Source organism: Pleurodeles waltl, chromosome 10, assembly GCF_031143425.1.
Source record: "Pleurodeles waltl isolate 20211129_DDA chromosome 10, aPleWal1.hap1.20221129, whole genome shotgun sequence".
In the NCBI taxonomy this organism is placed as follows: domain Eukaryota; kingdom Metazoa; phylum Chordata; class Amphibia; order Caudata; family Salamandridae; genus Pleurodeles; species Pleurodeles waltl.
This window is the reverse complement of record NC_090449.1, coordinates 293113210-293132623: the sequence shown is the minus strand read 5'-3', so window position 1 is coordinate 293132623 and position 19414 is coordinate 293113210. Positions and strand designations below refer to the sequence as shown.

The 19414-nt window shown below is 43.5% G+C and overlaps 1 protein-coding gene across 5 annotated transcripts in view; it reads right to left on the bottom strand.

The window, feature by feature from the left end:
* The window catches only part of BFAR (bifunctional apoptosis regulator), a 180710-nt gene that overhangs the window by 87007 nt on the left and 74289 nt on the right, over positions 1–19414 (bottom strand). For all 5 annotated transcript variants that reach the window (XM_069210433.1, XM_069210429.1, XM_069210432.1 and 2 more), the window contains one exon: positions 2681–2825. In XM_069210433.1, the coding sequence (XP_069066534.1) occupies positions 2681–2825 (145 nt within the window). The remainder of the gene's footprint in view (positions 1–2680; positions 2826–19414) is intronic.

Below are 19414 nucleotides of genomic sequence, written 5' to 3'. Positions count from 1 at the left end.
TTTTTTCGATGGTCTTTATTTTCGACGTCTTACTCACTGTTTGTTGTTGTTGTTCGACGTCGGAGTCTCCGGATTCTGAGTCCGGAACCGAGAATGTTTCCTCTTCGTCGTCGAAACGTTGTTTTGTTGGCGTGGACGCCATTTGTAGACGCCTGGCTCTTCGGTCCCGGAGTGTTTTTCTGGACCGGAAGGCTCGACAGGCCTCACAGGTATCCTCCTTGTGCTCGGGGGACAAGCACAAGTTACAGACCAGGTGCTGATCTGTATAAGGATACTTACTGTGACATTTTGGGCAGAAACGGAACGGGGTCCGTTCCATAGGCTTCGGCGTCACACGCGGTCGGGCCGACCAGGCCCCGATGGGGGATCGAAGCTACCCCAAAGTCTTCCGATGATCGGTGTCGATGTACCTAACTATCCCGATACCGAACGGAACAATACCGACGCTTTCTTCCGAGATTCTGACTAACTTTCCGAACCGAAACACGGAGCGAAAAGGAATACGTCCGAACCCGACAGCGGAAAAAAACAATCTAAGATGGAGTCGACGCCCATGCGCAATGGAGCCGAAGAGGGAGGAGTCCTTCGGTCCTGTGACCAAAAAAGACTTCTTCGAAGAAAAACAACTTGTAATACTCCGAGCCCAACACCAGGCAGCGGACTGTGCTCAACATGTGTATCTGCAGCAACATATGCCATCGAACACATGGTTCCCTAACTCCTGTACACCCTCTAGGCTTTACCCTTACACATACAATGCTCCACACTAGAGGACTCATCTGTTCCTTTATGAAGTTTGACTGGCTGGGTAAAACTCCCAGAAGTATCCAAAAAATCTTTGATGGCTCTGCAAGAAGGGTGAGTGGGCTGGGCTTCCGACATATTCTCCACTATACTTGAGAAGCTAAACTTCAAATAACAGGGAATGGTTTAAATGGGTATCTTGCAAACAATGGCTCCATATGAACAGGGCTGTTATGGGGAATGCTGTTAAGGGATGTAATTTGGATGCCCCTCAAGCATAGGCCCCAAAAAAGCATGCTAGCTAAATCACTAGTACACTATTAAATACACAGAACATTGTGGTAGCCCAACATGCCATAACAACTGTCCCATCCCCCCAACTCTCATATTAGTCAATCCAGATTTCACACCTGCACTAGGGGTGAGCTCTTACCCACACTGGAAGGATGGGGACTGTAGAATTATATCAGTCATGTTTTTAAAGCAGGAAATTAGATCATTTTGGTCAGTGAAATAGGTCTTCGAGAGACAGAACACTTCTGGTACCAACAACTACGACATGGGGTCCTTCAGCCACAATTAATGGCGGTGGCGACTTGACTGCTGATAGAGGGTGAAAAACTTCTCATACCGTAAAGAGGGACTGAGGAGTGGGTTTACGCCATATACAGACATCTAAACACCACTCAAACGCCAACCGCCTGGTCTTGGACAAGCGTAGTCCAACACTCCATCAGCACACACAGATGGGAACAACTGTGGAGGGATATTTAGAATTGTTATCTATTGGTTTGTCACAAGCAGTCAGCTCTCAAAATAGTGATAGGCTGGTACAATATACAAGACAAACTCCACAAAATGCTCCCGCAGACCACAACTAACCAGTGCTAGAGGAGGGTGCCGAATGGTGGGGAATTCACTCCATGTTTGGGGGTGCTGCCTAAAGTTACAACACTTCTGGAAAGTCTTATTCACAATTATAGACGTTACAAAAGTCACAGTGCCAGCTGAGCCCTCAGTGACAGTACTAGGCCTATTCCCAGCATGCTGGCAAGGGGGAGTTCTGAAACACTGGCGTCCGATTTACCAGTCACTGTTAATTGCAAGGATGACCATTGCCAAGTAGTGGAAACAGATGACTCCTAGATGGCACAATTGATGGTGGCTTATTTGGAGCACAATGGCAACTGAGAACATGATAGGACGCATAGATAAGGACAAGCGCAACCTTACGACCACTAGGGAACTAGTAGTTTTATATATGGATGATGCATGAGTTGTGCTGACATCCTTGGAGACTACAAGCACTGAATTCATTTGTCTAGGTCTCAAGAGAGGAATCCAGCCCATATCGGAAAAAAATTAATTGTGGGCCACTGCTACTGCCACTATGATACTGTGGACCCTTTGTGTTCTTCATACAGGATCCTACTTGGGCAACTGGAAAATGATTGCTCTATACTGGGGGGAAGCTGGGAGTATGTCATGTTAGGGATGTTTTTCTTATGTTGGTCCATCTGTTTGTTTCTATTCATACATAATGTCTAAGAACTGAATGGAAAGCTGTACTTCACGGTCAGTAAATCAATAATTTACTATTGGAAAAAAGAAGAATATTGCATGCAAAAGGAACGCTTTAAATAAATCCCAGTGTGAAATAGTTACAGTACCTAGTAATGAATGCAACATGATAAAAGAGAATGCAATCTTGTGCAATTTCAAAATAGTAGAAATAGGGCTATTAAAAAGGACCAATTGGATTTAGGCCACAGTCGCTGCATAAAATTATGCTGTAAATTACTCCTGTTGAAATAGGAGATTGACCATTCATGAAAATGTTGCAAGTACCAGCGAGCACCCAAAGTTGAGTCACGTATAAAAGCACACCTAGAATTAGGGATCGTTAAGCCTAAACAAAGAAGAAAAATAATTGTACCTTGTACTCCCAAAGATTCTGGGGAGGTTTAACTCCAAGTGTTTTGACACGTTCCAATTCCATTAGGATGGCTTTTCGGTGACTGTTGTTCTCAATACTATATGGAACCTTCAAAAACTCTTCCTCTGCTAAAGTTAAAAGAAGCCTAAAACAAAAAATAGAATCGTTACACTACAATAACTAATTGTTTTCAACAAATCTCTCAAAATCAATTTCTAATACTATGTTTAAATTGGGATTATGTTTTCTTTATCACTATACCAAGGTACGAGACAACTTTACAAGGACCTGGGAGCATTGGAAAATGACAAGTGCAAGGTGAGCAAAGAAATACAGATGTACAACTGGCAGTGAAACATATTTAGCTTTTCAAAGGCAGGCAAAGGATGGATAAGAATATTTGCTTATTAACTGTAAGGCACTTAACCCCTGGGCTCTTTCATATAACGTATCTGTAGAAACTGAACCACCTGTGGTAGGACCTGAATGTACTTTTAAAAAGCAATTCAACAACAACTATCCTAAAACTAACACGGTTTGTGTGTGCCTGTCTGTCATCTAAGGGTGAAGTATTTTGAGTGTCTGGAGAACAAAAGTTCAACTTAGTGTGATCTCGAAGGACCGCCTTAACTGAGGACCTCTAGAGACCACAAATTATAACTGTGTTATCACAGTATCCATACAATCTGAATGTTTTGACTTTTAAGACTTCATTTATGAAACAGCTTTGCCTTCTATTTTACGTTTTACTGCCTTGTCTCAGTACCAGGGTCCCCCCCATGGTATAGTGGTGTGCAATGCAAATGTATTAATCAATCAATTCTTACATCAAAATATAACTCTGGGGAAGGTATCCCCATTTGAAGGCCAAAATATAGTCAGATGATTTGTGAAATTAAAGGCTGTATTCTTTAGACTTGTGAAAATATGATCATAGTCAAATGCACATCCCTTCATGTCCCGATCACAATCTGAAAGAAAGCTCTGTCAAAGGATGTCTTTCAGAAAGGTATTCTCAAATTCTCTTTGTGAATACACAGATGCATATAGCTTCATTTTATCTAAACATCTTCGTCTTAAAGATGACTGCCCCTAGTTACTGTTTACCCCAAACTGCACAGTCTATAAATCCAGCTTAAACCAGGTTCTTAATGGTTTCGCATATCACAGGTTCTGGAAGGACAAACCTGCCCCATAAAGTGAAAAACAGCATAGTGTCTGCACTTCTCATGAAAACAGCTTTGAGTTACTACTCTTTTCAGAATGTATATGATGGCACGAGTACCCCCAATTAAAATTGAAAAACAATCATCTTGTTTGTCAACATATGTTCAGATGATTTCGGAGTCAGATCTACTGACCAAGAATTCAGCAGTCATGCAGACATGCAACTGCTTTGCTCAAAGGACCCTGAGCTGCAAGAACAAGTGTCTTTGTGCTCCTACTACGGATACATATGCTATTATAGTTCCTTATGTGATTTATGAACATGTATCCCAGCTCTTCCCTTATTGAAGTTCCTCTTCTTCGAGGATATAGGATTCATACGGATTTTCCTATACAACCACTATATTGTCTGTGCAACTAATCGTGTAATAAATGAACAAGCAATCTTCTTTCCGGTATCAATGTTGTGTATCACCATGGCTTTTCATACTGTTAGCGTTGTGCTGTGAAAGACTTGGCATTTTATAAACTACATGGCAATGGTAAAGCCGAATATGCTTTATTACCCCACTAAACGTTTCTAAGTGTTCAGGCTCAATGTAACCATAAAGTCACGTGCCCTATGGGTAGAACATCAGAACTTTTCAGGTCTTCGTTGTAAAGGCTTTATTATGAAGAAAATTCATCTGCAAGAGTTTCTGACTTAGTATATTTCTGCTCTGAAATTTCAATGGGTGGTATGGCTCTCAGCACTGGGCTCTCCGCTCTCGCTTATGTTGGGACCTTCTACAGCATTTCTATTACAACAGAGATGACATGGTTTATCATTTTAGAGGGAGACTGAAGGATAAGAATGCCGCTCAGTTAGAGTGTATGGAGTAAAGTAAGAGGCCCTAGTATAGTAGAGACCTTTTGAGAATCCTTCACAGGGTTGTGGAGGAGACCCCAAACGTGCTCGCTAATAATTAGGAACTGTACAATGCTATTTGTGATTTGTATACAGGCATATGTTTCAGCTGAATGGGGGCAACGGGAAACTCAATAATAAAAAGAAGGAAGAGGGCAAAAAAGGGACAAAAATAACCTTAGAAACGCTGCAAAAAAACTGCATACGGTATCAAAAGGAACGTTTACAGCTTTTTACTGAAACTGTAACAATTATTTAACTGCTAAAGAGCGTGTTTAAAAGCAGTGCACCGTGTTTCACAAAAGTTCTTCCATCAAAATAGTTCATAGAAATGAGAACCCACTGAAACAACAATGCTCATGGTTGTAATTCAACGTTCATTAGGGGACTAAACTCTTTTTGAAGTCCAATGTGCTTCAATTCCTTATACAGGTACTTCAAGACTGTTCAGTACATATACCAGGGGCACAATTCCAAGAAGGATGTGTAAGTGGTGTGAAATATTTAAGGCATTCACCTGCACAATTGTTGACAAGCTGAAATATTCAGCAACACTCACAGGACTCAGAGATACAAAAAGCTGCCTCTTGACCTTGAAGGAATTAACAGAGGCTGTTTTGGGGCATTCACTTTTGGATTTGTTCATTAATCCAAAATCTGTCAACAATGAGTTCATTAGAAAGCCATGCACAACATGCTGAAGTTCTGAAAAATGTTGGCAAGATATGATATGTGTACATTTGGTCGTAAAATACAAAGCAGAAGGTAAGAAAAACAATTCAAATATTCAATGTAAATCAGTATATAAAGTGATCCAAATTCTTCATATTTATTTCCCCATATGAAAACGTATGAATGTATTCAACAGCCAAACGAACAAGTTACTTACTTTCGGTAACGCTTTTTCTAGTGGATACAATAGCTACCTGTGGATCCTCACCTTATGAATTCACCCTTGCACCAGCATCCGACGGAAAATCTTCTTCCCAACTCTCCACGTCGCTGAGGACGTCACAATTGCAGGGCTCCATGTGACTGCGTCTGACGTCACCGTGCCAATAAGAGGTCCTTGTCAGCTTGCCGACGTCAGTTTCACCCATTTTTTACGTGCCTTTGAGGCGAACAGGTGAGAACCGACTCCACAATAACTCCAATAAATTCACATATACATAAAGCCTTCATGATGCAACATAATCAAAACCATCATTTATTTATATATATATACAGGAAAATATCAATATATACATACATCTATACAATCACATATCCTAGTGTAACGGGGAGGCGGGTGGGACTGTGAGGAATCCAAAGGTAGCTATTGTATCCACCAGAAAAAGCATTACCGAAGGTAAGTAACTTGTTCTTCTGATGGATACAAACTACCTGTGGATTCCTCAACTTATGAATAGAGTCCCAAAGCAGTACCGCACTCGGAGGTGGGTGCCTGTCTGATTACACCAAGAAATCCTGCAACACAGATCGTGCAAAATGGCCGTCCCTCCGAACCTCAGAGTCCAAGCAGTACTGCTTTGCGAAGGTATGGAGGGGTGCCCAAGTTGCCACCCTGCAAATATCGATCACCGGAACCCCATTGCCAGGGCCGAAGTAGCAGACTTGGCCCTGGTGGAGTGGGCTCTGATACCCTCAGGGGGAACCTTTTTCACCAACGAGTAGCAGATCTTGATACAAAGGATAACCCACCTGGAGATAGTTCTTTTATGGACCGCTCTGCCCTTCCTCTGTCCAACGTACCCCACGAACAGCTGATCTTCCAGGTGAAAGTCCTTCGTCCTTCCAATGTAAAAACTAAGCGCCCTTTTAGGGTCCAACCGGTGAAGCCTTTCTTCCTCCTTCGAGGGGTGAGGAGGAGGGTAGAAAGATGGAAGGGTAATAGTCTGCCCTATATGAAAAGGAGTGACAACTTTTGCAGGAAAGCCGCCCTGGTTTTCAACACCACTTTGTCTGGGAAAAACAAGGTAAAGGAGGGTTTAACAGAAAGAGCTTGGCGCTCACTAACCCGCCTAGCTGAGGTTTTGGCAACAAGAAAATCTGTCTTAAGCACTAAAAACCTTAACGGGCAAGAGTGCATGGGCTCAAAAGGAGACCCCATTAAAAAGGTCAAAACAAGATTTAGGTCCCACTGAGGCACATGAAAAGGACTGGGAGGAAACGTATGAAGTAAACCCTTAAGAAACCTAACTACAATAGGTTATATAAACAATGAGTGCTGATCCGGGAGGCAGAGAAAGGCTGACAGAGCAGCTAAATAACCCTTAACCGTAGCCACTGCACAACCCTTCTTTGCTAAGTCCAAAGCAAATAATAAAATATCAGAAAGGTGGGCCTTCAAAGGGTCAATTTGCTTTTCTCCACACCAAGCCACGAATGTTGCCACCTACCGGCATAAATGTCCTTAGTGGAGTGTCGCCTGGCCGATAAAATAACATCCACTACATCTGGCAGGAGAGAAAAGGAACTCAGCTTGCCCCGTTCAATCTCCAGGCATGAAGGTGCAGGCTCTGGAGGTGGGGGTGTAGAACCTGCCCCTGCGACTGCGAGAGGAGGTCTGCCCAGAGAGGGAGACGGAGCGGAGGGCAGAGCGAGAGTTGGAGAAGGTCCATGTACCACACCCTTCTTAGCCAATCCGGGGCTATTAAAATAACCTGAGCCCGATCTTGGCGAATCTTCCTCAGAACCCGAGGAATCAAGGGTATGGGGGGAAACACGTAAAGCAACTGGCTGCACCAAGAGATCTGAAACACGTACCCCAAAGCTCCTTGCACTGGATACTGGAGGCTGCAGAATGACAGGCAGTGGGCGTTCTCCAGAGTGGCAAACAGATCTATCACCGGAGTACCACACATCTGAAAAATGTGCAGGACCAGATCTGGATGGAGACGCCACTCGTGATCGGCTGAAAGGAGCCGCCAGAGAGTCCGCACGCACGTTGAGCACCCCGGCCAGATGATTTGCTATCAAGCAAATCTGATGATCCTGAAGCCAGGGCCAGAGACACAGAGCTTCTCTGCAGAGAAGATACAACCCTACTCCTCCCTGCTTGTTTATATAGCACATCGCGGTAGCATTGTCCGTCAGGACCTGAACTGACGGACCGCTAAGGGACGGGAGGAAGGCCTTGAGAGCCAAGTGTATCGCCCGCAATTCCAACAGATTGATGTGAAAAGTCTGTTCCACTGGAGACCAACGACCACTGATCTCCAGGTCACCCAGATGAGCTCCCCACCCTAGAGTGAAAGCATCCGTCATGACCGTGGCCACCGGCGTCAGTGAAAACAGCCTTCCCTGCGAAAGCTTGCAGTTCACAGCCCACCATCGCAAATCCGCTGCAGCGTCTCTGGCGATCGTTATCAACTCCGAGATCCCCTTTGTGTTGAAACCACTGCCTGCGGAGACACCATTGGAGAGCCCTCATGTGCCAACGTGCATGAGTGACCAACCGAATGCAAGAAGCGAACAGACGTAAGACCTGGAGGACTGGAACAACCTCTCCATTTTGAAACATTGGAATCAACGCCTGAATATCCTGGAGCCGCTGAGGCAGCAGATAAGCCTGATTCAATGTTGTGTCCAGCACTGCCCCTATGAACAGGAGGCGTTGAGAGGGCTCCAGGTGAGATTTGGGTACATTGATCGAAAAACCCAGCCTGAACAACAACTGAGTTGTCATCCACAAAGTGACGCAACACAAGCTCTGGAGACTTGGCCTTGATCAACCAAAAGTCCAGGTAAGGGAATACCAATATCCCCTTCCTTCTGAGGCTTGCTGCCACCACTGCCATCACCTTTGTGAAGACTCGAGGTGCTGAAGTAAGACCAAACGGAAGGACTGCAAACTGGTAGTGTTGCGATCCCACCACAAACCGGAGATACTTCCTGTGCGACTTGAGTATAGGGATATGAAAATACGCATCCTGCAAGTCGACAGACACCATCCAATCCTTCCTGTTCAATGTCAGAAGCACCTGCGCTAGAGTCAGCATTTTGAATTTCTCCTGCTTGAGGAACCAATTCAAAATCCTCAGGTCTAGGATCGGTCTCAAACGACAGTCCTTCTTGGGGATCAGGAAGTATCTTGAATAACAACCCTGACCCTTTTCCTGCTCTAGAACCAACTCCACCTAAAAGACGTAATCTTCCCCCTACAGGAGAAGTATGGTCGACAAAGGGAAGAAAACTAGGGCTGCTTCTCTTGCTGTTGTCCTCCAGAGGAAGAGGATGACGTAGGGTGCTGCTGGGTGGCCCCTTGTGTTCTAACCTTCCCCTGCCCTCTAAAGGACCGATGTGGGAGACTGGTAGGCTGCTGGACTGAGGTCTCCTTCGATAAACTGCCCCATGTCCAAACCCCCTGAACCTACGAAAGGACCTAAAAGGGGTAGCAGAGGAGGCTTGCAATCCTAAAGACTTCGCCGTGGCCCGGCTATCTTTAAAGTGCTCTAGGGCAGAGTCAACTTTATCTCCAAATAGTTTCTCCCCATCAAATGGCAAATCCAACAAGGTGGTCTGTACATCCGAAGAAAACCCAGAGGACCTCAACCAAGCATGCCTCTTGGTCGCAATAGATGTACCAATTGCCCTGGCCACCGAGTCTGTATAGTCCAGGCCAGACTGAATTATTTGTTTCGCCGCAACCTGCGAATCAGACAGGAGTTCCCCAAATGGTCTCTGTATATCTTGCGGCATTTGAGGAACCATGGCTTTCGCAGAGTCCATGAGGGCGAGAACATACCTACCCAGCACACAGGTAGCGTTTGCAGCCTCGAGAGCCATGCTGGAAGACGAAAAAGTCTTCTTTGCGGCTTGCTCCATCCGCTTGGATTCCCTGTCAGATGGAATCACAGAGAAAGAGCCAGGAGCAGACCTTGTAGAGCAAGAGGCCTGGACCACCAAACTCTCCGGGGTAGTATGTCGTGATAAAAACCCCGGATCACCAGGCGCCACTCTGTATCTCTTGCCACAGCTATAGTCACCGCAGGCAACGATACCAACGTCCTCCAAAGTTCTAATATGGGTTCTGTAAGAGCCTCAGTGAATGGAAGCAAAGAGTCTGCAGAAGATGAAGAAAGATGCAGCACCTCCATTAAAATGTTTGTTTTGACTTCCACAGCAGGCAATGGAAGTTCTAAAAAGTCCGCTGCCTTCCTGATCACCGTGTGAAACGGAGCTGCCTTCTCTGTAAATTCCCCTGGTGAAGACAAGTCCCATTTCGGGGAAGTATCCAGTCCACTGGCTGACTCCAGGCCCTGATACTCTCCCAAAGGCTCGACAATCTCTCCTTCATCCAACTGCCTTTAATATTCTTCCTCTTCCAAGAGACGCAAGGCCTTCCTACGGGACCTCAATCGAGCCTCCAACCTTGGCGTCGACATGGAATTTGCCGATGAAGACGCCGGCTTCAACACCCGACGAGGCACAGGAGAGGAAGGTTGACTCTGCTGGAATCCATCACCCGGATCCGGTGCCGGCACGGATCCTAACGGCGCTGAAGATGCATGTTACTCCACCATCGGCACTGGCTAACGGGGTGATGATATCGGACTCACAGATCTAGAAGGCGACGTCATGGGATTCACAGGACCTCGAGGCAATGTCATTGGCGACGGTCCTTTACTCTCAGCCGGACAGAATGGCATAAACAGCGCTGCCTTGTACGGAGCTGGGGAGCCCAACGAAAATGCCAATGGACCCGTAGGACCAGCCGGTGCACCAGCAGGGGCCATGGCGTGAACATAGTAAACATGGCATTCAAAAATGCCGCTGGATCCGCTCCCGGAGCCGGGAAGGCAGGATACCGCTGGTCTCCCTGTTGCACCTGTGCTTGCTGACCATCGGACTCCTGAGCAGCAGGTGAAACTCGAAGACTGTCCTGAGGTGCCACAACCTCAAAGACGGACGGCGCTGGAGGAGCCTCAGGACTCTGGGATTGAGCAGTCACTGTCGGAATCCCCTCCCATGTCACACGGCGCGACGAGATGGAGACATCGATCTTGATCAGTTCTGAGCCAAACGGCGCCGAGAGTCATGATGGCGCCGTTTCTTATGCTTCTTCGAAGAAGCGTGGGAAGAGGATCTTCTATGGCTCCTATGACCCTTCTTTGCCTTGGCCAAAAAGAGTTTGGCCTCCCTTTCCTTTAAAGCCTTAGGATTCATGCTCTGGCAAGACGCACACACCTCAACGTCATGCTCAGAGCTAAGGCATCAAAGACAATTGTCATGCGTGTCAGTGACCGCATTCGACCCCCACACTCTCTGCAAGGCTTGAAACTGGACTTCCTAGGGGGAGACATTGTAACTACAAAGAGCAACAAGATGAAACCTCCAACAGAAGCGAGAGCTAGGAGAAAACCGTTAGTGTCGAAGGCACGGAAAAAATGGAACTGACGTCAGCACGCCGGCGAGGACCTCTTATTGGCACGGTGACGTCAGACGGAGTCGGTTGAGCTGTGCAATTGTGACGTCGACGTGGAGAGCTGGGAAGAAGATTTTCCGTCGGATGCTGGCGCAAGGGTGAATTCATAAGGTGAGGAATCCACAGGTAGTTTGTATCCTTCAGAAAGATATATAGCCTTCAGTGCATTTTATAGCCTGTTCACATTAAATTACAACTAATATCAGGATCATTTTTAACAAGTGCAATATTCACATCAATATAATGAATTAGTGTGTATGAAACATCCATTTTTAACTTGGTGCAGATTAGCTAAGCACCTTGGGTGTCCATAATGTTTTTTTAAAATGTATGCGTTTTATACACAGAAACTTGATCATGGACGTGGGTGGAATACATATTTATTATATTTGTTGAAATCCAAGTTAGAGTCAGTTAGTGAAAGCATGATCTGACCAAAACAGTGAGACATTTTGACAAGACTGGGTTTAGCTGCATGAGTAAGTGAGGAGAGGATTAACTGCCTTCGCAGGAGTTGACTATCTGTTAGACAGTGTTATTGTTCTACTCATCACTCACGCCTCATAACATGGACGTGGGTGATCATCCATCCAGATGCTTAAGTCGCGCAGGAGGACAAAGCACTTGGAGATCATTAAGACACATTAAGGTGGTGGAATAAAATAAGAGACTGTCATGCATTTCAGATGGCTCAATCTGAGTAAGTTGACACTTTGCACTTCAGTGTCAGATAAGACACAACCATCCCATCACCATGTCCTCGTTTTTTGCTATGATACAGATAATGAAAACTCACTGAGAGAAAATCTTCAAACCGCAGACATCAACAGTAAAACTTCCTGCACTGCTGATGGCACGGAGGTGAAAAGTTACTGAGGATTTGACTGGTGTGCTGTACTGCTGATCTGTCAAAAGGACGCTCTCCGCAGCAATAGGCTGGGTGGGGGAAGAGAGTGGCAAACAGGAAAAAGTGGCATCAGGAGAGGAGCATTGGGCCCATTGACTGTAGCAGTTGGTATGAGGAAGTCTATAGCCAATATTTCAAGGTGAGATGGTGTATCATCAGTTTGTGCAATTTCAGTTGTTGCAGGTTAAACAGAAGAGTTCGTTATTCCTCTTCTAGTGTGTGTGTGTGTGTTTTTTTTTTTTTTTTTTTGCCTGGGCTTATTGGTAGATGTAGTTGTTGGAGCCATTGCAATCATGAGCTACTGAAGGTGGACCAGAAGCTTCTAGTATGCGACAGGGTGCTAAGATCCATGACCAAAACTTTAAAAAAACATATAGCCTTAGGCAGCATTTTTGTAAAATGCAAGTGGGAACCCTGGGAGTTGCTGCACCAACCCTATTTAATTACATCCAAAACATAATTAAGATAACTCACCGGATACAGGATCAGAGATAGTGGTTATCCACAAGGCCATGAATGTCCATTTGTGCTCTTTATCTTAACACAAAAACTCTTGAACCCACAAATCAAATTTCTACCTCAACATCCTGGTGACCTAGCTGGAGGGGCTTCTCTCAGAACTACGCACAAATACAAACCAGGCATTGTTCAGAAGCGACATACATTTAATAACACAAGGAAGCTAGCACACTTCTTTAAAAATACAAATATGAAATGCAACTGTGGGAGGCACTTGTGCGGTTAGAAGGAGACAGGGTGAAAAGAGTGAGCTGGCCATTAATGGGTTGGTTCCTGAATGAGACCCTAATTACTAAACATGATCAAAGCAAACTATAAGATGCATATGGTGTAGGTACTGTGGATTGGCTGTTCTCTGCTCATCAGACGCTTGGAAGAGGAACCATAAATCAGTGTTCACTTTTGCATTACTATTTGCGCTAGCAAATAAGCTCCTTACAACTAAAGTTGCAATTAATAGGGTGATCACAGGTGTGCATTTTTGAGGGATACAAAACGTTTGTAGATTTTGTGATGCAGTCATTGATGGACCCCCATCTGTTCTTCCCATACTCATTCAGGGAACAGGTCACATGTCAGAATTCAAGGTAAATATGGCTAAGAACCTCTACTAATAAACAAACAGCACCACAACCTAGCTAGCATTACAGAAGTGCTCACATTTAATAAAGCTAAGGCCATCATCAAGCAGCTGGAGAATTGCATCATTTTTCAGCAGACCATGAGATGCAAACATATCCAAGTTTATACAGCACATTTAAGTGGATGTTCAGTAGTGGCAGACCTACATCCTAAGACCTTCAGGACCAAAGCAGTCCTATATCTGGAATGAAAACATTCAACCGTTGGCTGCTTTTAATCACATCACTGGAGTTGCTCCTTTTTTTAACTCTTTCACTCAAACTAAAACAAAAGGCAAATCTTGTACAGTTCCATGAAAGATAAAACTCTTCCTCTTCTGTTCTTATCTTTTTGACAAACGTCACTTCTCACACTTAGTAAGCCTTGTTTACTGATGATCTATCTGTATTGTCTTCTTGCATTTGCTGATATATATGAGAAATTGTCTGCAAGCTTTGCAGAGGCTTATCGACACCAGTGACTCCTTTTAAGTCACACTAAATGACAATCGTGCTACTGTGCCTTTAATTTCTGCTCTCTTTAGTCTTGGCAATATCACCACAGTTTAGTACACAGCTCTTAGTGATGGGAGGGATCAGAACAGTTTCACTGGGTTTGGCTCCACATGACTGACAATACCAGCCTCCACTTGAGTGTTGATGCAATGCATCCTCCTACTGAGGTATAGTGGTCCAAGGAAAGCCGGTTCAGAGCAGGCTGGGTGCAAGGCATGGCAGGCTGACCGTAGAGAGCATAGTGAGACAGTTCAATTTTCAGAGGACGTGTGCAGTTTGTTTCAAAGACCTGTAACCAAAGAAGGATTTGCAAAAAAGGATTTGTTTGGAGGTCTGCAATGCTTTATTATCTACCAAAGGTTTATAAAAAGGAATCTATAATGGCTAATTCCAATTAGCTAGCCAAAAATAAATTTATCCACAAATCTCAAAAGCAGACCTCATTCTGCTGGCCATCACAAGGACATAACAACAAGGTCCATCCAGCTTGAGAGGTCAAGCGCAATTCTTAAAGGACATAAAATAAACAGAGCAAGAAACAAGTAAGGATTTTCACTTATTGGAAGGAGCAAGTCAATATTACCACCCAGAAGCATCCAATAATTACGAGTTTCTTGCAAATCACTGTACTCAATCAGCTACCCTTTCCTTCCTTGGTGTATAGGCCTCTGGGGCCCAATACACCATTTGTTTAACCTTCTCTGATTTCAGCTAACCTTTTGTCTTTAAAAACATCTAATATCATTAGTTTGAGCGACTTTACTGTGTAAATCAGATGTTAATTTCTGCAGTGAACGCAGCCCACAAATAGAGCTCCTCCAACACCATCTGCAGCCCACCTCTTTTCAGTGGTCATGCTGCTGCCTGTTCACTTGTTTATGCTACAGGTTCGATAACTGGCTCTTTTCCTGTTTTTCTTCTGCAAAGATTCTCTTCATGCCTTTATTCCATCTATTTTTCTTAGTTTCGGACTCATTCTGCACAGTACTCTATATAACGTACCCTTCTTTTTAGCTTTGCTCTTCTGTACACATATTATCATGTCTTCTGATGTTCTATGTAAATCACTCTAAAAGCTCGATTTACTGGCAAAATTAAAAAAAAAAAAAAATATATATATATATATATATATATATATATATATATATATATATATATATATATAAATAAAAGTGTAAAAGACAGTGACACCGATAAGACTGACAAATATGCCAAGGAGTAAAGGTAATCTCTGGTTTCTAGCAGTTTGTCAAGGAAAAAGCTTGACCGACTGCTGCACACTGGAATGGGCTGATAAGACTAAGCTGAAACCTCCATTGGGGTGACATGCCTGGAAGTGCTTCTGCTGTTTGCACCATACACTGCCCCTTAGCGGGACTTACAGATGGGGAACCAACTGTAACATCCAAAGATAAACGCTGCAAAAATCGCTTTAAAGTATCTTTATTGGAGGCAGTACAGTACCAGCCAACACTGACTGACAGCACAACCAATCTGCCCTCAACCATTCTATAACAGAACTCCCAAAATAGAGAGCTGGCATGAGACCAGCATTGAAAATACATAAAAGTTAAAGAGAACTACACCAAATATTACACACCTTCCCCCTTTAAGAATCAAAGAAAGGAAAGGAAAAAATAGCACAAAAAATATATAGGGAGGGAATATAGAAAAGGAAAATACAAAAGATAGATGATACAAATGCAAGGAATTATACATAATCAACACATTTGCAAGGAACTCCCCAGGCATGAGCTCCACACTTGACTCTGAATGCCACACACTCAATTTGACTTTCTTTACAATGAGTATGTGACTCTTCGCCTTGAGAATTTGATCCTTCACTATTGTTACTTCCAAATTTATTTATATTCTCACATTTAGCTACTCTTCTGACATTTCATACTGTTCCATCTCGAGTGACTACACTGTTCTTAATTAACCTTGCCCACCCAAACAGTTTGGCCAAACCTGGGATCTTTCTTTCCTAAAATCCCAGGCTTGCGAATTCTGACCCAATAACCAACTTCAAAAGTGGGCTTCGTGACTTTCCACTTGGCATCATAGGCCAACTTTATCCTCCCCTGTTTTCCTTCTACTCTTGATGCCAACTCTTCACTCCTTTTCGCATTCTTTACTTTTTGCCTCTTTTTAAACCACCAGGGACATAATTTAGAAGCAAGATCTCTCCTTTAAGTAATTTGAAAGGACTAACCTCTCTGGAGGTGTAAGGAGTGATACGATACAACCATAATTTCTCTCTTACTTTATTTTTTCACTCTGCTCCACATCCATGTGCCAGCAATATGTTATCTTTCAACAGACGGTTAAATCTTTCTACTTGACCATTTCTTTGAGGGTCATACAAAGCAGTAGCGGTATGATGAATATTACAGTATCTGAGGAAACTTTCCATCTGAAACGACTTCAACTGCACTCCACTATCCATGGTAAGAACTTCAACATACCCTTCTCCGGCAAACAAATGTTTGAGAAATTCAATCACAATTGCTGTGGTGACTTGAGGCACTAACTTTACTTCAGGACTTTTCAAATGTTTGTCTACCACAACCGTGGCAAATCTACAGTCTTGGAGCAAAAAACTGAAGGGTCACCAGATATCAAACCCAACTTTCTGCCATCAAAATTCAGGCCAATCCACTGGGCTCAAAGGTGCCGGTGACACTTAGATGTTTTCTCACTGTTGGCACACACATCACATTGTCTGACAACTCTGTCTACTACCCTGTCAGGGCCTGGCCACCACAAAACTGTTTTTACCAATCTCTTCATAGATGACATTTCTAAATATCTTTCATGTGCTACAGATAGTATATAAACCCTCAAACTGGCAGGAAGCATACACTTTCCGTCTTTGAAGAACATTTCACCCTCAACTTCTACTCTACCAAAACCTTCCAATAAGGGAAGAATTCAGCTGAAACTTCCTTCCTAGACGGCCATCCTCCTTCAGCATGTCCCATAACCTTTTTCAACAGAAGATCACTTTCCATAGCAACCTTCCACAACTCTTCAGACACACCCTCAAATTTTCCAGACATCACATCTGCTATGTTAGCTACTACTTCATCGGCACTCTCATTAGTAGAAGAAGGAAGTCTGGAGAAACAATCCACTGTGATGTTCTTCTTTCGTGGTACACATTCTACATTAAAATTTCTACTCCTGGAGCCTCAACGTTAACTGTGCAATTCGAGCTGTGGCATTGAACCCCCCCACCAGGAGATAAAATTCCTGCAAGGTGCTTGTGGTCAGTTCCAAATGTGAAGTGAGATCCCCAGACACACACACTAACAATTTTTCTATCACACCATAGCACCTTTTAGCATCAGTGTGCGTAACGCAAACTCTACATTCCACTCCTCTTTGCCACTAAGCTGCGATAATACACTTTCCACTCCATACATGCTTGCATCTATAGTAATGATACAATTTTTTTTTTTTTAACAGTAAAAGGTTTCAAGGTAGGTGCCTTACTCATCTCTCTCTTAATGAGGTCAAATGCTTGTTGTGGTCTTTCAGTCCATATGAATTCTGTGTTTTTTCTTGTCAGGTCCCTTAACAGTTCGATTTTAGTGGCAAGGTTTTCTATAAATTTACTATAATACTCGAACAACCCAGCAAACGAAAGTAATTTCTGTTTACTGCCTGGTTCTGGTGCCTTGATAATGGCATCAACTTAAAGATTTTTTTTTGCTACTACACCTTCTTTAAACAAAATGTGCCCCAAATATTCCATTGTTTCCTGGAATAATCTGCACTTACTTTCCTTCAGTCAGACCGTGTTTTTCCAACATGCCATAAGCTGTCTTTAGAGGCTCCAAGACAAAATGAGGATATCTAGGAAAACTAAGCAAATGCTTCAATTTTCCCTAAAATGTGCAACATTACTCTATGAAACATGGATCAAAATTGACGCAAGGCCAAACGGCATCCTCTGAAATAGATAAAAACCTTGCAGTGTGATAAATGCAGTTCAACTTTTAGAGCCTTCAGTTAATTCAATCTGATGATATGCTGACCGTAGGTCGAGTGTGGAAAACACAATAGCTCTTTCCAACATACTCAGCACTTCATTACTGTTCAGTAGTGGATGACAATCAACAACAATATTGGCATTTAGTGCTATAAAATCAATACTCAGCCTCAAAGATGTAACCGCCTTACAAACCAAAACTATGGGAGACACCCATTCAGAAGACTCCACTTCTTCAATAAAATCACCACTCAACATTTCATCCAACACACTTTTAAGTTCATCTCTCACATTTATAGGCACATTTCTTAATTTTTGTTTGACTGGTTAAGCTCCACGCTTTAGTTTAAACCGATGAGTATAAACTTCCAACTTACCCAACCGCTGAAGGAAAACTTCAGGAACCGAGTGTCAACTTTAGCCTCATTGTCCTGTGCAACCACAAGAACAGGTTCCTTACTGCGTGGATTAAGTATAATTGTTGTATTACACTACCACGCATGCCTCAATGTGGTCGGAACCACAACCATGTTTTTACCACGCATGCCTGTAAAACGAATTCTGTTGTAAAAGCATGTTTGGTAATGGAATATACCTGGTAAATCGCACCCCGCTGCCCCTCCTCCAATCCAGCTCCCAACGCTTGATAGCCCAGCCCTGCAATCCACCCGCCCCTGCCCTTAAAACTACCTCAGCCCTAAAACTGACCCTGCCCTTAAAACTATCCCAACCCATTTAACAACAAAAAACAAAAAAAAATACCCGACCCCCCCACCCTGTGCCCTAAAACACATCCCCCCTTTAAAAAAAAAAAAACAACACCTTGACACTCCTTCCCGCTCTGAGTGCAAAAACTGACCCCAATCCTACCCTTAAAACTACCCTGACCTCCCCCTCCCCCACATGAGCCCTAAAACTGATCCTGCCCTTAAATCCAACCGATCCCCCCACCAAGTCCTAAAATTGACCCTGACTTTGGGGTAAAGTTCTAAAGATTACCTGACCCTCCAACCCTAACCAATGAAGTAAAAAAAAATTATTTTTTTCAGCTCCCATTCTCCCTCATCAATAGCTTTCATGTATTTTAAAAACTCTTTCCATCTGGTCCACGGAATAGGAGCCTCATCCTTGGTTTGAAGGAATTTAACAGAAGGTTCAAACTGCATAGTAATGCCTTACTACAAATGTAACCCCTACTACTTAAAGTTAAGTCGTTCACAGTATATATTAATGGAAAATTTATGTCAGAAAGCTGTGTAGAGAAATGTGTGTGTGCCACTGTAGCACGCAGGAAAATGTACCTCAAAATACTTCATGGTATTTCTTCTTTTCTTTAGTGAATTCTGTATGAATTTGGGAACGCTGGAGTGTGCCGTGTGCATCGGGGAAGAAAATAAGTTCAGCTTGCAAGCAAACGCTAAATAGCTGTGCACACACAAACAAATATCAATGGTAAATAGCTAAATTGATGCACTGCGCAGCTATGCGCATCGGAGTTCGTTTCATACATGCAAAAAAAAAAAAAAAAAAATTGACCTGCAAATCGGCTTGTACAGACATGGCCCAATAATATAATGTGCAGCTGTGAGCAGCAGCTTTCCGAAAAATGCAGGTTTACTCAGATCCAAGATGGCGCCAGCGTGCGTACGAGTGCACGTAGTACGTGAAACATCA